This window comes from Anopheles coustani, chromosome 3 (genome assembly GCF_943734705.1).
Source record: "Anopheles coustani chromosome 3, idAnoCousDA_361_x.2, whole genome shotgun sequence".
In the NCBI taxonomy this organism is placed as follows: Eukaryota; Metazoa; Arthropoda; class Insecta; order Diptera; family Culicidae; genus Anopheles; species Anopheles coustani.
Window position 1 is genome coordinate 51,838,209 of NC_071288.1, and position 15,376 is coordinate 51,853,584.

At 43.7% G+C, this 15,376-nt stretch overlaps 1 protein-coding gene across 1 annotated transcript in view; it reads right to left on the reverse strand.

Annotated features, from left to right (window-relative positions):
• Positions 1-15,376, reverse strand: part of LOC131262626 (neural cell adhesion molecule 2-like) — a 61,957-nt gene that overhangs the window by 11,411 nt on the left and 35,170 nt on the right. Inside the window, exons 4-5 of the mRNA XM_058264678.1 lie at positions 2,415-2,555; positions 2,196-2,327 (exon numbers count right to left, since the gene is read on the reverse strand). Coding sequence (XP_058120661.1) covers positions 2,196-2,327; positions 2,415-2,555 — 273 coding nt within the window. The remainder of the gene's footprint in view (positions 1-2,195; positions 2,328-2,414; positions 2,556-15,376) is intronic.

Below are 15,376 nucleotides of genomic sequence, written 5' to 3' on the forward strand. Positions count from 1 at the left end.
GCTCCATTTCATTATGCCACTACCCACCCGTCCCCACTTGTTATTTTCCTATCCTTCACTCTTTCGCTCTCTGTTTTTCTCTCGTGCTCTCGCGCTTAGGATGAGGAGAGTTTGGTTCGTGTGACCAAAGCCCATTCCCGGGGCAGCCGGATTTCGGCCAGCACCCTTTGGGAATGGAATCTCATTTATCACGAAATTCTTCCACACCCTTTCACACCATCCCTTCCCCGGCCATGGGGTTTCTGGTGTGCCAACGGGGGCACCGACCGGGTCCTTGGGAGGACTTTCACGGACGGTCGTGCCTCCCGGGAGCGAAAATAATGAAAGGGTTATATCAACGGGTTTGTGTGTTGGCGAGGTCTGATTATGTGATAAATGCACGGTTTGTTCCTAACGAGGGCCCGTACGGAAATGCCCACCCCCGTGCCGGGAAACCGTGTGTGCTTCGCTTCGCGGTCACTTCGAAGGAAAGTTCCAACGTCGGAGCTCGGGGCAAAGGGTCAAGCTCGAGCCGGGGGCTGGTTCGAATTTGCATATGCAGATTAACACGGAACTTCCAGCAGCCATCGCAGCAATTGATGCTCGTGCGCTCGCGTACCCGCGGGTTAGGCTTGCGTCTTTGGCCGGTCATTTCCGCCGCCGGTCACCGACATGTTTCTGTAATCATCACCCAGACGTTGGTGAGACTTTACCTTACTGCACATGCAAGGCCATCAGTTAGTGCCAAAGAAGGAGGAGAGAACGGAGACAAGGAAATGATGAATACATTTCCAGCGGACCTATTTTCCTCGTCAAACCCGACATTTCCGATAGTGTCGCGTGATGGTTGCGTTATTTTTGTTTTTATCCCTTCATGCCAAGCCGATAATCGGACAGGTCTACGGAACCTTTGCCGGCTCGTCAGTAACTAGCCTGATTAGAGGTTTTAAAAAGAAAGCAAACCAATTGCTGAAGGGTAAGGGTGGGTCACTTTTTGCCAAAGAACACGCAATTGTCGCACGACATCGTGAAACGGCCTGGATATGATGGAACGTTTGTCAAGTTTGCCCACCAGGCAGCACCGTCATGTGGGTATAATTTTAACGAAGTGGTCGAGTAACCGCCGTTATTTAAATTTGTGTGGCTTGTTTTGACACGAACGGGTTGTAATAGAAGTGAAACGATTGCTAGACACACACACACACAAGTGGATGAATATGTAGTTAAATAAACCTATTCTTGTTTGTACTCCTGATTTAAACTTGAATTTATAATATGTTATCCATGCCATGAAGAAAACATTTTTTGTACGTGTATTTAACATGTTGAAAACATTGTACGTTTTCAGAACGATACAGTATTGGTACTATAAATCAACTTTTGAAAATCGCAACTGTTGACATACCAGTGTGTTTTAGTAAAAACGGCTAGTCTAGCACGTACAAAACTGCTCTTTTATTTCCATCCATAATGCATTATGCGAGTCATTGCCCGTGGGGTTGCTCGAATGAACTTTGTCTACCGCTTTGTTCCAAACGGTAAACGCAGTGAAGCACCAGGCGGCTCCATCGGTGTCGCGACAAAACCGCTGTCATGCACTGTTATGGTGAACACACAGGTGCTTCTCGTTGTGGCTCGGTGTTCGACTCAGCAGAGTAACGCAAAAATTGATTCATAATTCTGATACGGTTAACAAAAATTCAGAGAAGTGGGTAAAAACATTCTACCTGTTAAGCTTGCTCAAGTATTCATTTTTAAATTTAACGTTAAACTTGTATAATGTGTTTTATCGGGTAATGATAGGAATCTGTTTTGTTTATGAATAATTTGATTATAAAACTTAACTAAAGTCACTACTGTCTTTGAATTCGTTAATTCGTTATTCACTAAGATATGTTTCATGGTTAACAATTATAAATAACAGATGGCTAGAAAGCAAATTTATCTTCAAATTAGGAAGGTCCTGTAAATATGTTTATTCTCATTAAAAGGCCAGAACGAGCCAGCAAGGGTTATGGATTGTATTACATACATCATTTGTATGAAGATAGCTAAATATTTCCATATTTGTTTACAATAAATAAAGCACATTACAATATTTATTTCCAAATGCTATGCTATGAAATATTATGCGTATTGGCATAAATAACAATAATGAAAATTATTTCAAAAACCATCACAACGCAACATATTTAATATGTACGAAGAATACTTACAAAGGACATGCAAGATGATTTGACTAGTCGCCACTTGTCCGACGCCATTGTTGGCAGTGCAGATGTACGTTCCGCCCTTGTGTCGGTCCATGTTCTCAATGACATACACAGGATTGGTGAATTGTTCCTCGCCTTCATAATGGTAAGGGAATAATAAAAGCCCAATTATTGAAGATTACCTTTTGTGAACTAAAAACCGAAGATAGCAGATACACTCACCGTTTGGCAGTAGATTGTTTTTCCTTGTCCACGTAATGTTTGGCATAGGATTGCCAGTAGCAGAACACTCGAGCCGGACCGGGGAACCCTTTCGTACCTGCAGATGTCCACCGGACGTGACGTGCGTAATTTTTGGTGGAACTGGGGAGGGAAAAAGGGATCGAAATGTATGTTATTCGTGAAACGCCCAAAGTTTATCGCTCGAAAGATAGCCGAAACAGTTCGAATGCCGAGAGAAATATTAGATGAAAATAAAACTCCGTTCAAGGATCAACACCCACACTTGGGTCGTCAAAGACGTCGAAGATTGTCCAACGCCATAGAGTTTGGAAGAACCACCAGAAGGAAGAGAGGGCTCAAATCAATTAAAGTGTAATTAAATTAAGAGTTGAATAAATTTGCTTCCTTCCTGCCTTTCGACGTCCAGCGCAGCACCATTCCATCAGGGTATCGATCGTCTCCGTCTGCGTGAGAATCAGAAAACGGTTGGGGCATCACAGGAAAAACATTTACACCAGTGGGAAAGCCGACCACTTCGGCAAGCGGTCCTTACGAGGGAAAAATGGTTTCCAGACGGAGCGTCATTTTCCACTTCAGACACCATTTGCGCCATCCAGCGGGAAAGGGAAAGTCAAAAAGCGCGTAATTTCCTACCAACCGCCCAATATTCATCGGTCGTTTCCTTCCCTCTTCCCCGTGACCTCCGCTGGAGTTTTCAAGTAATTAATTTCAAATTAAAGAGAATTCGAGAGCCCATTGCTAGCGAGATGGGGACGGTTTGGCGCGCTTCCTGGTGCCTCGACCTCGAGTCGGGCGTCTTTGGAATGATTTTCACCCGCAAACGGAAAACCCACCGGCACCAGAAATGACACAAATTGGTCGTTGCTGGCTCGTGTTGTTGTATCGCAAACGTACAACGGGTGCTGCTTTTCTTTCTTGTTCACTATGTTACAGCACTTTTTCCTTCCCTTTCCTTTGCCAAGGTTTTTCGGCCCTCTATGAACGCGAATTGAATGTTTGAACTATTTTAAACCCCTTTTTTAGGCAGCGAGAAATTTCTCGTTGGTTGCTACCGGTTTTGGTGTTAAGTTTGCAATTTGCAGCATCGATAGCGTTCCATTTGTGAATTCATTTTCCAGCCGTTCCCGTCTGCTTTGCACGAATTGATTGAAAATGTCCCCCAAAAAGCTAAACAATGTCGGCTTTCGGCTTAAAAAGCGCTCATCTGGAGGGGTCTGGAAAATGTTAAATGTAAATAATTTGTTTCATGGCTTTCATTTGGTGGTTTCTTGCTTCGTAAGCGCAGAAAAGTGTTTACATTTTTTCAACAACCCATTTTGAATCGGTTAAAATGTGTGTTTGAGGTTCGGCTGCAAAATGTTACGACGTTGGCTTTCAATAAGTAAGATGGTTGTTTTAAGGGCACCTTTCGCCAACCGTTGCGCCTATGGTGGGTAGAGAGGCTTGCTTTATTCCGTTTGATATGATGCGAAGGTTTATTTTTATTTAACACCAACGCCCCTCGGAACGTGGCACAAACGCGCTTTGCAAACAGACATACCATCTTGCTGCGTATGGCGCGGTTTTATTGGAGAATTTAATGACAAATTCGTGGAAGAATGTGTGCGAAAAGGGCGCGCTGCGTGGTTGGTGATAAAAGAGTAACGGTTTGCGTAACAAGTTAGCGATAATTCAAGAGCAAACTCATCGCTCCGGAACAAACCGTTCCATCTCGAACGGCCGGGACGGGGAGGGTGAAGTGAAAGGCCGGGTAAAAACCACAACCGGTACACTTCACCAGTTTGTGATTATAACTGAGCAGAGACATGCCCTGGTAGTGTGAATGGTTCGAGCAGAGGGGCTTTGCGAAAAGTCCATTTAGACGTGAGTGTTTCCGGCTAATGTAGAGGTTTACATCGAGAACACTTTCATGACATTCTGCGGTGCGCATTTTAGCAATAAATATTTTTTCAGGACGTTTTTGACATCGTGGAAAAAAAATTTAAGAGACATTTTATTCTACTTAATATCGATCATTTTCGAAAGAAATAATTTAGTTTGTTTGCTGAGGAGTTGTAATTTTACATTACATGAACAATCAATGTTAGAACCCGGAACCCGGAGTCCAAACTCGCTCTTACAAGAACTGGTCGTTTAAAAAAGGAATGTTTTTGTCACATGGACATATCGGAATATAAAAAGCAATTTTTTTCCCCCAACCAAGTTGACCAGAACTTTTAAAGATTTTGTTAAATAAACCGATCGTTTATAAAAATCATACTTATATGAAAATTGGTCAAACTTTTACCAGTGTCCGCGGTAGTAATTAGTCGGCTGTTCATAAAATGTGCAACGAAAAATAATGTCACGTTCAAATTTTAGGCAATTACAAATATTATTAATTTAAACTGTTCAGATCATTGCGCGTGAAAATTAAATAACTAATATTCTGATGCCATTACCTAGATAATGTTGCAGTGTGCAAAACTGTTAGAGTACTTAGTAATCTATCAGCCTCAACCATTAGCTAGATGATTTTAAGTAAGTGTAATAAACCAAACTTTTTTTATTACCGCTATAATAAAATAACCGCCAAAAATTTTGTTTATAGAATTTCTAATATCAATTATTCTTTTAGTCGGTTGAATAATGTTATCAGTGGTACATGTTAGTATCTAAAGAATTACATGTTCTTTAATATCATAGTACACCAAACAAACTTAAACGAAAGAGGTCAGCAGAGTGTAGTAATCCCTAGCATACAGTTTTCGCGGGAATTTATTGTATCACGTGTAGTGGTCGAATGACGCGAACGTATAGCAACGGGTGTATTTTGTGGCCTTGTTCCCGGAAGGGCAGAAAGTGACCCATTTATCATGCGTACCGAGCCACAGAGCATATTTTTGTTGATTTTTCATTGACTCTCAATCGGTGCGCACCACAACAAAAGCACATGGAAGCGGAGGGGACTGGAGAGCGGACGGATGGGTCGGTTGGTGGGTCGGTAAATTTATTTCCATTACATGACTTTGGTGCTCCGGACACGGTTAGCCCCGTATCGACACAGGGTAAAATAAGACGAGCCATCGGGGCATCGGCAGGCGAGGATATCGAAAACACGGTTTAAGATAATTTATACTGCGTTCCCTTTCCCCCCACCCTCACCCGGTCGCCGGCGATCCCGTTCGATGCGATTTTCCCGATGTACATTTATTATCGAATTTTGCCCGAGTGTCTTGGGTTGACGCGGGGGTTCGACTGCAATGCAACAAATATTTCATGCCACAACCGATCGGATAATAATGATCGAAACGGTACGGCACGTTCGTGGATTAAAGCTGTGGCTCCCGTGTGGTTCGGGGAATGGCTAACTTTTTCCCATTCCGTCCATCACGACCGGCACGGTTACGGGAGACGTATGCAGAGCGCCCGGTGCCGTAAATCCAAAACGGCCCAGTGATAACGAGATAATCAAGAGTCCGATTTCATGGTTCGCGAAGGGCGAAAACTGCTGGCCGCGCCCCAGCCCGGCGGTGAAACCCACCCGGCCGAACAATAAACTGACCGGTGGGTGGACTTTCGAGCTCGAGGTTTGCCGGAAGATCCCGCCGGAGCAAGAAGTCAAAGACGCCGGCACCGGAGCGTATCGGTTCCGGCGTGATGGACACTTCGGGCTGACGTGGGGTTAGATTTCCGACTCGTTAGCGCCATTCCGAAGGCATAGCTCTGCGCCGGCCGAACCTGGGCGACGCAGGGAGTCGGAGAAAACGCCAGAAAAAGGAGGCATGAGATGGCGAGCGCGTCCGACCGAAATGTTTTATTTATTAGCGCTCCCGTATGGTGATTTATTGGCGAGGAGTTTGGGATTAGTTTTGCAGTCACATAAATCTCGTCCGGGCCCCACGGGGGTTCATGATTTCTTTCATGCTCCGGCAACGGCATACGGCATGCCCACACAGTCCGACAGGTGGACCCGGGCTGCAGGCATATTTATGTATCCTTGCGTGAGCACCGGCGTGAGATACGGGCGGGTTGGGATGGGAAAGGAACCAAGAGGGAATGCATTATGCCACTGCTGTTCACTCAAGCAACCGTCCGTGTTTTCCGATCGGGGGTGGGAAAATGCTGTGCTTCCTTTTTTCCGTTGCCACGTTCACACTAAGGAGCTATTTACTTAGCCTGGGGTGGTTTTATTTTATGGAGGAAATCTTCACACCAACCCTAAATTTCTCAAACCCCCGCCAGATCGGCTTCGTTACCGGTGGGCTGTATTTTATTGGAAAATTAAGAGTCTTTTTCTCCCACCCACGCGCGAAACAACGGACCGAATGTGTGCGCACCAGCGGCCGGAGACCGGGAGCGAGGTTAACCGATGGCCAATCAGGAAATCAGGTACAGAAAGGCTCGTTTATTATTGATTAGAATGGCAATCCATAAACGGGTGCATGCGAAGGCAAGCGAGCCGGCTTTATTGGCCTGATTGGGTGTCCTTAATGTAGGGCCAATAAAATTCGATCTACCACCCGTTGGCATGCAGGCAATAATGGCCCCGCCGAGCCGATTGCCCACCCAAAAACCCCCAAAGCGGTGCGGGTACGGATGAAAGATGAAGAAAAATGGGCCGGCATTAATCTTTTACATCTTTCCGAACAACTGTTTTGTGGTTCACCGCAACAAACCGTGCCAGCATTGGTTATGTGTGGTGGGTTTGTGTTGTTTTTATTGCGGATGTTGGAAAACATTTTCCAGCCAGTTTTGTTTCGCCAGTTTTGCTCATGAAAAACAGCAAAATGGAAACAAATACGGTGCAGATCGATTTTTTATTGTTCATAAAAACAATCACTAAACCAGCTGTACTTTGAGTGGAATGTGATATCACGAAAAGCGATCGGAGAGCAAATTTAATCTCCATTACCGCTTTTGCACAAAAAACAAAAAAAACAGCAAAACACAACCGGAGCCGGATCGTGGCTGGGCGAAAAGTGCTTACGCAAATATTTGCCGTCGGGTTTCACTTCCGGATTACTAATTCTATTTTGCCGTTTTGCCGCTTTCAATGCATTCTGTGCCATATCCCGGCGGGCACAATGGCTGAATTCACGCACCCGAAGCGGCCACTTCGACGGCGCACGACGTGCCTCGATCGCGGATCCTCGGAATCCTAGTCCAGCTAGTTTCGAGCAAACATTTGCATTCCCATGAAGCGGTCAGTTATATCTCCAATTAGTTTATCAAAATGTAAATTTTTATTCCCTACCACCAGCTGCATTTTTGAATGGGTGCCGTTTTGGGGGGTGGGGGGAGAGGGATGCACTTTTGTTCCACGGTTTGTGGAGACGGGTAAAAGGAGAGCAAGGGATTCGTTTTGCTTGCCTAACCGTGGCGGCAATGAAACAAGTGTCACATGTGAACTGCCAGAAGGTTTACTGTTTTATTTTTTTCAACCCGAAGAATTTCCCATCCCAATCAATGTGGTAGTATCAGCCGTGCTGTGGAATATTATTCCCCGGCTGCCATTGGCCAAATGGCCACAACGGTGTGTGATAGTTGTTCGGTAGTTTCCAGCTTGCCTTTCCTGCCCGGTGGCACGTTTTGTTTCGAACTTCCCGTCCCCTCCTTTCCGCGGCGGAACGGTGGACGGGGCTGACAAATGCAAATGCTGAGCTCTGTGTTGGCAGTGACAATTGCATTGCCTCTCTGCCGGAAACGATTGTCTGTTCGCGAGTGAACTTCCGTTCAGGACTGATGGGACTTTTTTGTTCCACCCCGTTTTGCGTTTCGTCCACTTCGTCCACAGCCACCCGTCCGCTGGGGGCGGGAGCAATTTTTCTGACCCGTGTTGGCCAAATTTGCCATTGTGCCACATCCGAAGGACACCCCGTCCATGCCACGCCGGGCGCTGCTTTATTCCCTTTGCAACTATTTCTTGCCGTCGTCCGGATGACCATCATTTACTCCCGGCTTTGGACAAAGATCTGCGAACGGACGCAAAAAGGGCAGAGAAGACTACCATTTCGCCGATCCTCCCGGAGCGGGGAATGAGAAATCGTTTGTTCCACTTCCGGCCGTATTTGTTTTGCATGATTGCAGGCGAAGCGTGAAGCGAAATGAAAATATGTATGGGCGGGGGAGTGGGAAAGCGAGGGAGGGCGCACCAGCGGGAACACTTTTGTGCTTTTGGCCCTAGCAAGTGTACCAGAAATCCTCAGGAAGCGAACATATGATAAAACTGGACTAGTCGTGTATTTTTGCTAGAACATCCTACGGGTTTTTTTTTTTTGGTTGTTCTATGCAAAACTGCCAACATGGCAAGTGGAAAACGATGCAACTGTCATGGATGCAACCGAGCGTGACTTTGGAAAAAAATAAAAGAAAATCAACCTTCGCGTGGAACTCGTGCTGTTCGTTTTTATAGGGGTTTACTTCACGCTGATACCGATTTTGATGATGATTTGATCTGCATGTGGATTCGTTGGCGAATGATTTTTCCTACCCAGCTGTCCAAGATTAGTCGATTTGACGTGGACACGAATTTGGCTTTTATTGTACGAAAACTAGTGGGACGTTTGCAGTTTTCATTGAGAGCAATCCTCGTGCTAGTCATTTTAGTTGATTTTTCAACATCAGAACTAATATAAAAAAAAATCACCAGTACGTAGAGTATTGATAGATATTTTATTTCAAAATATAATTTCAAAGAATAATATCCAAGTCAAAGAAAACAAAACCAGAGTGCTCCTATTACTTAGTAAAAGTTAATTTTCCTAGATAACTTTGACCTGAAATTTCCTTTGAATTCATTACACTTCACCGTTTCCTGGTTAGAAACAACAAACATAAATCGTGTTAAAATTAAAACAATGACTCGTGTGCATACGGTCAAACTGCTAAAAAACAATAACAATCATTACAGATTCTTAAAAATATCCGAGATAATTCATTTCACACACATTTCGACTTATGTTCTCATAGAAGATAGCTGTGTCTTTTATTCCTGCACTTTTCTTATGCTGCAAAGAATGCAGATATTTTTTACAGCAATTTTTACAGCAATCAATGTAGTATTATGTTGTTCATAATTTTTACTTTTGAAACTTTATGGATGTACTGATTTTAGTTACCTTTTAATTTCCCGTGTCGTTGTGAATGTGGTTTTTTTTGGATTGGAAAAAATTACCTGGTTCAAACTGAATAATTCATGAATAACGCTCCAAATGAACATGTTAGCCAAGCAAATACTGATAAATGGTTTTCTCTCAAGATGAAGTCATCATTTGAAAGCTTAATATAAAAATGGCTAAGAGTTGCCCAAAAACAAGCGTTCAAATGATGTAACGAAATGACTAGGGTGAAATTTAAAAAAACCATCCCATCTTTCACGCAATTATTTGTAATCTTCGTACGCATATGCATGACGTATTTGGAAATTGTTTACGCAACAACTCCGTTGAATATTGAGTGTTTAGGAAAGCTTTCAATCAGCTGTACTGTTCTAGTGATAGAGGAGAAGATGCATATTGAAACGATGGTAATTGCTAGTTCAAGAGCATAGGGTAAAAAATATTAAGTGATTGAGAAAACTTGTAGGAGAAGATAGATGAAGCCTGAGATGAGATAGAGCACTCAAACTGTGACTATTCGATTTAGTGACCCCAAATACTACGAAAATGATATTCATATTGCATTTTAACCATTGTTGAGCTATAGGGGTAAGATGGTAGCCCCTTTTACCATTTCCTGTACATGAATGAAATTTTATTACATGACGGTTACATATTTAAGTACCACGTGTACCAAATTTGGTAAAAACCCATTCCATAATTATTGAATTATTATTATTTTTCATCATCTTAGATGTACGGAAGGGGGAAAGGAAAGGAGGACATTTTACACAATAAAAAAATTACCTACACTCCAGCCTAGATTAGTACAGGTAGGCGCGTTGCATACATGTGATCAGAATTGACGCTTTTTGTTCTGAGAATTCCTATTGTTTTGCAGGACAGAAGGAGGGTAGTGGGAGTCTGGGCTATGATTGAACATTAATAGTGAGGCCATTCGATTTAGAGACCCAAAATACTGCGAAACTGATACCCATATTGCATTTTTACCATTGTTGGAGTAGGGGATAGTATGAGAGCCCCCTACCCCTTGACCTAAATGAATGAAATTTTAACATACGCTATGTCCTTATATAAGCAGTATATGTACCAATTTTTGTGAAAATCCCTTCAATAATCGTTGAGCTTTAATTGGTTTTCCTTATTTTTAGAGGGTAGGTGTCTGAGAGGAGTAGCGAGGTATGGGGATATTAACAAACGAAGTTCAAATAGTTTATCATTGAAAAATTAGCTAATATCCAGTCAACTTTGGCGCAAATTGGTCCCTAAAGCTGTTGAATACATGGTAAGAATTAACGTTCTTCATTTTGAGCATTGCTATTGATATGCTGAAGAAGAAGAGAGTAGTGGGAGTCTGAGGTAAGATTGAACATTAAGAGTGAAGCCATTCGATTTAGAGACCACAAATACCACGAAATTGATACCCATGTTTACCAAAATTGTTCGCTCTCATATTAGATATAAAATATAACAACTTTAATACAACACTTTTTAAAAGCATCTGCTGGTTGAGGATTCCGTATCGTAAAAATAGCGCCAACCGCGTTTGGCCCGGTTGTGGGTTCGAATATTTCTCGCACGGAAATAAAACCCATTTCAACATTTACACCAAACTAAAACCTCGGATCCCTTACGGCATCTCGTATGGCGTACGAAATTTCTCATCGCTATCGCGCAAACAGTTACGACACTTGTGTCTAGAAAAGTTTATTATTTCCGTCAGCAGGCCAGCTGCCCATCCGGTGGCTAGTGTGGGTGCGTACATACGAGTGTGTAGCCGCTCGAAAGTCACATCCCATTCGGGCCTAGTGTGGTAGAAAGCAGGACCCCAAAAAAGGAACGAGAGAGAGAGAGATACAGTGAACGGCGGAAACATTGGCGAAAAATGGCCAAAAATGTTTGAAATCCCTACGGGGCCGTTGTCACGTTGGAGGCAAACGGCAATACCGAAATGGCGGGTTGAACTTCAGCAACGCATAAAGCTTTCCGAAAGCGTTTCCTGCTCCTCCACGCTTCACCCGCAGCCGACGAAGGATTTCCGCGCTCAAGGACATTTGGTCGCACCCACGAATCGTACTTTTGGCACGCTCAGCAGCTGAACTCGCAAAATGTCTCTCGTTTTCCGTCTCTCGTCATCGTCGTCATCGGTTCCTTCCCTCCGTCCTCGCGAAGCCTGTTCCGGCGACCGAGTCACGGCTCCCAGCGGACCGGCATAAGTCATTCTAGACCGGGCTTTGCCCCTCCCAAAGAATTTCTCATCATCGCCCTCCTGTGGTGCACAAGTGTGTGAACATTCTCGCCCCTTGCCAAATGATTCTAAAATACAAATACAAAAAAAAAATACAGTGAATGTAGTGCCGATACTGGCAAACTTCTGCGGATGAAATAACCATCGAAACGATCAGCTCAGCTAAAAGCTGACGTAAAAAACACAACACACACCCTGCAACACCATTCCTTCATCTCACGGACCATGCGGGACGGGACGCAGCCCGGAGTGGCGCTTGAGTGGAGGAGTCAAACTTTTCACCCCACGCGACGGGTGAGTACGTGAGTTTTTCCCCGGGCGGAAATCTACTCTCGTGTGGAAGTTCATTTTCCTGCTGACTTCCGTTTCCGTTGGCCACAAACACGAGCACGGTGGAGCGTTATGCTCGCACGACGCACGCATGGCATAGAGGGAGATAAAGATGCCGTTGGGAAGAAGGGCGTCACAGCATTTTCCCGGGAAAACTTGATTTCAACCATTCCGGTTCCGCGTGAGAGCTCCCTGTAAGAGCGGTCAAGGGGACGGACGGGGGACGAACGTGAAACGACGAGGAAAAAGCATACGAAAAAAGGATGTGACAACAGTTTGTCGGTCGAGAGGTGGGTGGAAAATGTCGGAAAAGCAGCGATTCAAGCAAAAAAAGGTTAAAAATGACCACCCGCATTACGGGTTCTGTGGAAATTTTGGTTCGTTTCCCGTTTCCTGGTTCGTGATGCGGTCCGTTGGCCAACTGCTCGCCGGCGTTGGTTTTTCCGATTTGTTTCGAATTGACGTAAAGTGAAACTGTATTATGGTTCGGAAAAGCCGGATTTGTGCTGCGGTTCAATCTGAGCTCTTTTTTAAATGAAGGTTTCCCGTTCATCACTTTCGAATAGGAGATGGTTGTGAATGATTCCCTGTACACATTCTGCGATGCATATTGCAATTCGACTTTTTGTAATTTATTCCACGAAAGGATTATTCAACGACATCCGAGTGAGTCTTTTTCAAATATTTGATCCGTGTATTTGAATCAAAAGAGCTCACTATGTAAACAAAACTGAAGTGTATAATTTGAACATTATTGCAAGATACCATCACACATGCAATAAAATTGAAACCATCGGGATCTAGACACCGATGTTCCGGAAAATTGTGAACGACGGTTGCGAAAGAGATAGTTTGAAATAGATTTCATCGGACAGCAACCATTGAAAACGTACCTCTTTCCGTTTATTCGAATTGATCAGATATGCTCAATTGGAAGGTTAATTTACCCTGAACCCACCGAAAATACATTTTGCACAAATTCAATGGCGGAACACCGCATAAAAACTGCTGTTTGGACCACTGAACAGTCAATTGGAAAACATTCCTGTTGCAGTATGCTCGAGAGCATCGAGTGCATCGGTGGAGATAGTGGAAAATACCGAGTGTTGCAATAGCGAAATAGTTTCAATAATGTAACAGACAGGTGTGTACAATTTGATATAATGCCGTTCGTGGATGGAAGGAACTGTTTCAAATAGAATAGAAACAGATCCATACTTATTTTTAGCATACCGCACAGAGCCAATGTACTGCTGTGGAGTTGATTTGATGCTCATTACAAAAAGTTCTGTATTGTATATTGGTTACTCAACAATCCATTTGATTACAAATGCTTTCATTTAATTGGCAGACCTTATTTTTCATCATAATATGAGACGAGTTTCGTCTACTCTAGTCTTTGATTATGCCTTTAACATGTTTATATGCCTTTACACCAACTACTTTGGATTAGCTCATTGGAAAGATATCAGTTTGTTCTGGAGGTTAGAGGGGGTCCCAGTGTCATTATGTTTTAATCAATTTTCCACGCTTCGCCTAATTGATTACATTATTCATGTTTAAACAACCAATTTTCGTAAAAAGTTAGAGGAACTTTCATACAACTTCATTAATTTACCTCGGGTTAGAAACTGTTTCTAGTGAAGATAACGTATTTTGCAATACAATTCTTTAGTAAAAGGCTCTTTTCCAAGGTATTCAATGCTTAACGGATATCCAAAAACATAGGTTAGCATTATAATTATTTTCATGAAGTTGTTTAGCTTATGTGGAGCAAACAACACAAATCTTTAATGGCATTGCCTCGTTGACTGTGTAAGTATTATCACTGTTTAATCTTTGTTTTCCCTTCTCAATTTGATTAAGTTTCTATCAGAGAAAATGTAAGGCTATACACCGCGGCTACGCTTATCGAATGATCGCAAACAACCGTTCGCACTAAAGCGTGCTACACACGTCCGCTCGAAGATTCTTCTAAAACTCTTTCAATAAATTGTGATATAGGATGTTATCCTCCCGCCTCTGGGCAGGAACGAAGGGAAAGATATTCCGCCCCTATTGTAACCTACCATGTTGTATCCAGTGACATTTTTTTTTGTCTGTCGCGAACTTCAGCATTCCCCTCCTAGGGACGTGAGGGGTTCTAAACGTTCGCTTTGCCAAATGAAATCACTCAAAAAGATTTAATAACCCATGATTGTTACGGAACGTGCGGTGAAAGTTGAAAGGTTGTCGCCATTTTTTACCGACCTTACAGTTTCTCCGTTCTTTTCCGCTCACCCCCAGCCGCCACCTTGCCCGCCAACAATAAACGCCTGGTTGGGGCCTCTTTTGTGTGAATCAAACTGATAAGGGACTAACCCGGGGACACGCGGAATCCTTCTCCGGTTGCGCACGCGGTGTTACAAGTGTCATAGGAAAAGGAAGAAAAGTAAAAAGATCAAGCGAGGCATGGCCAAAAGGGCGAACGAAACGGAAAAAACCGCCATAAATCAGCATGCAAGACAGCAAGTTTTCTTTGGCAAAGATTTCCACCGGTTCCTCGGGTCGGTTCGGAAAATTGGGACCCGCGAAGGAACTGTCAGTCCCCAAGCGCCCGGGGTACGATAGACGGGAAGGCGCGGCTGGGTGAGGGATAAAATGAAAGAATGGATTGGAAAATGGGAAAATTTTCGTGCCAGCGGGCACGAAAACGATCGATGATTCATCACGAGCGCCATGTTGGCCTGGCAAAGTTTTCGTTGGGGGTCGGCGTGGGGTGGATGAAGGGAGGGGTGCACGCTTCCCCAAACAAGTGTTACACACCGACGCCGGCAGTGATAATTTCAGGCGCCGTTAGGGAAACCGAGCGGGAAAAGCATCCCAGCCCTCGCAAGAGATGATCGGAAGAGCTTATCGACGATTTGTTCAAACAGCTCACAAAAGACTGGAAGTTGGCCCGGGAAGTTTTGTTGGTTTCGGCTCGGCCGGATAATCGCACGAACGGAAGTGTGTATCGCGTTGGGGCAATGTTTGGGAAAGTGGGAACATTTTGTCAACATGGTCGCAGGAGGAGCAAGAATCACACACACCACGTACTTTCAGGAAATGGTATTTTCAAACAGTGAAAAGGATCTATGAAAAAGATACGCAACATCTGTTTGGTATGTGACAAATATTTTTTATCAGAGCTCATTTTATCAGAGTTCTCGACTAAAGTTCATACGAATGACTAAATTTAGTTCATTTCAATGCATCACATCAAAACATATATGAGAATATCA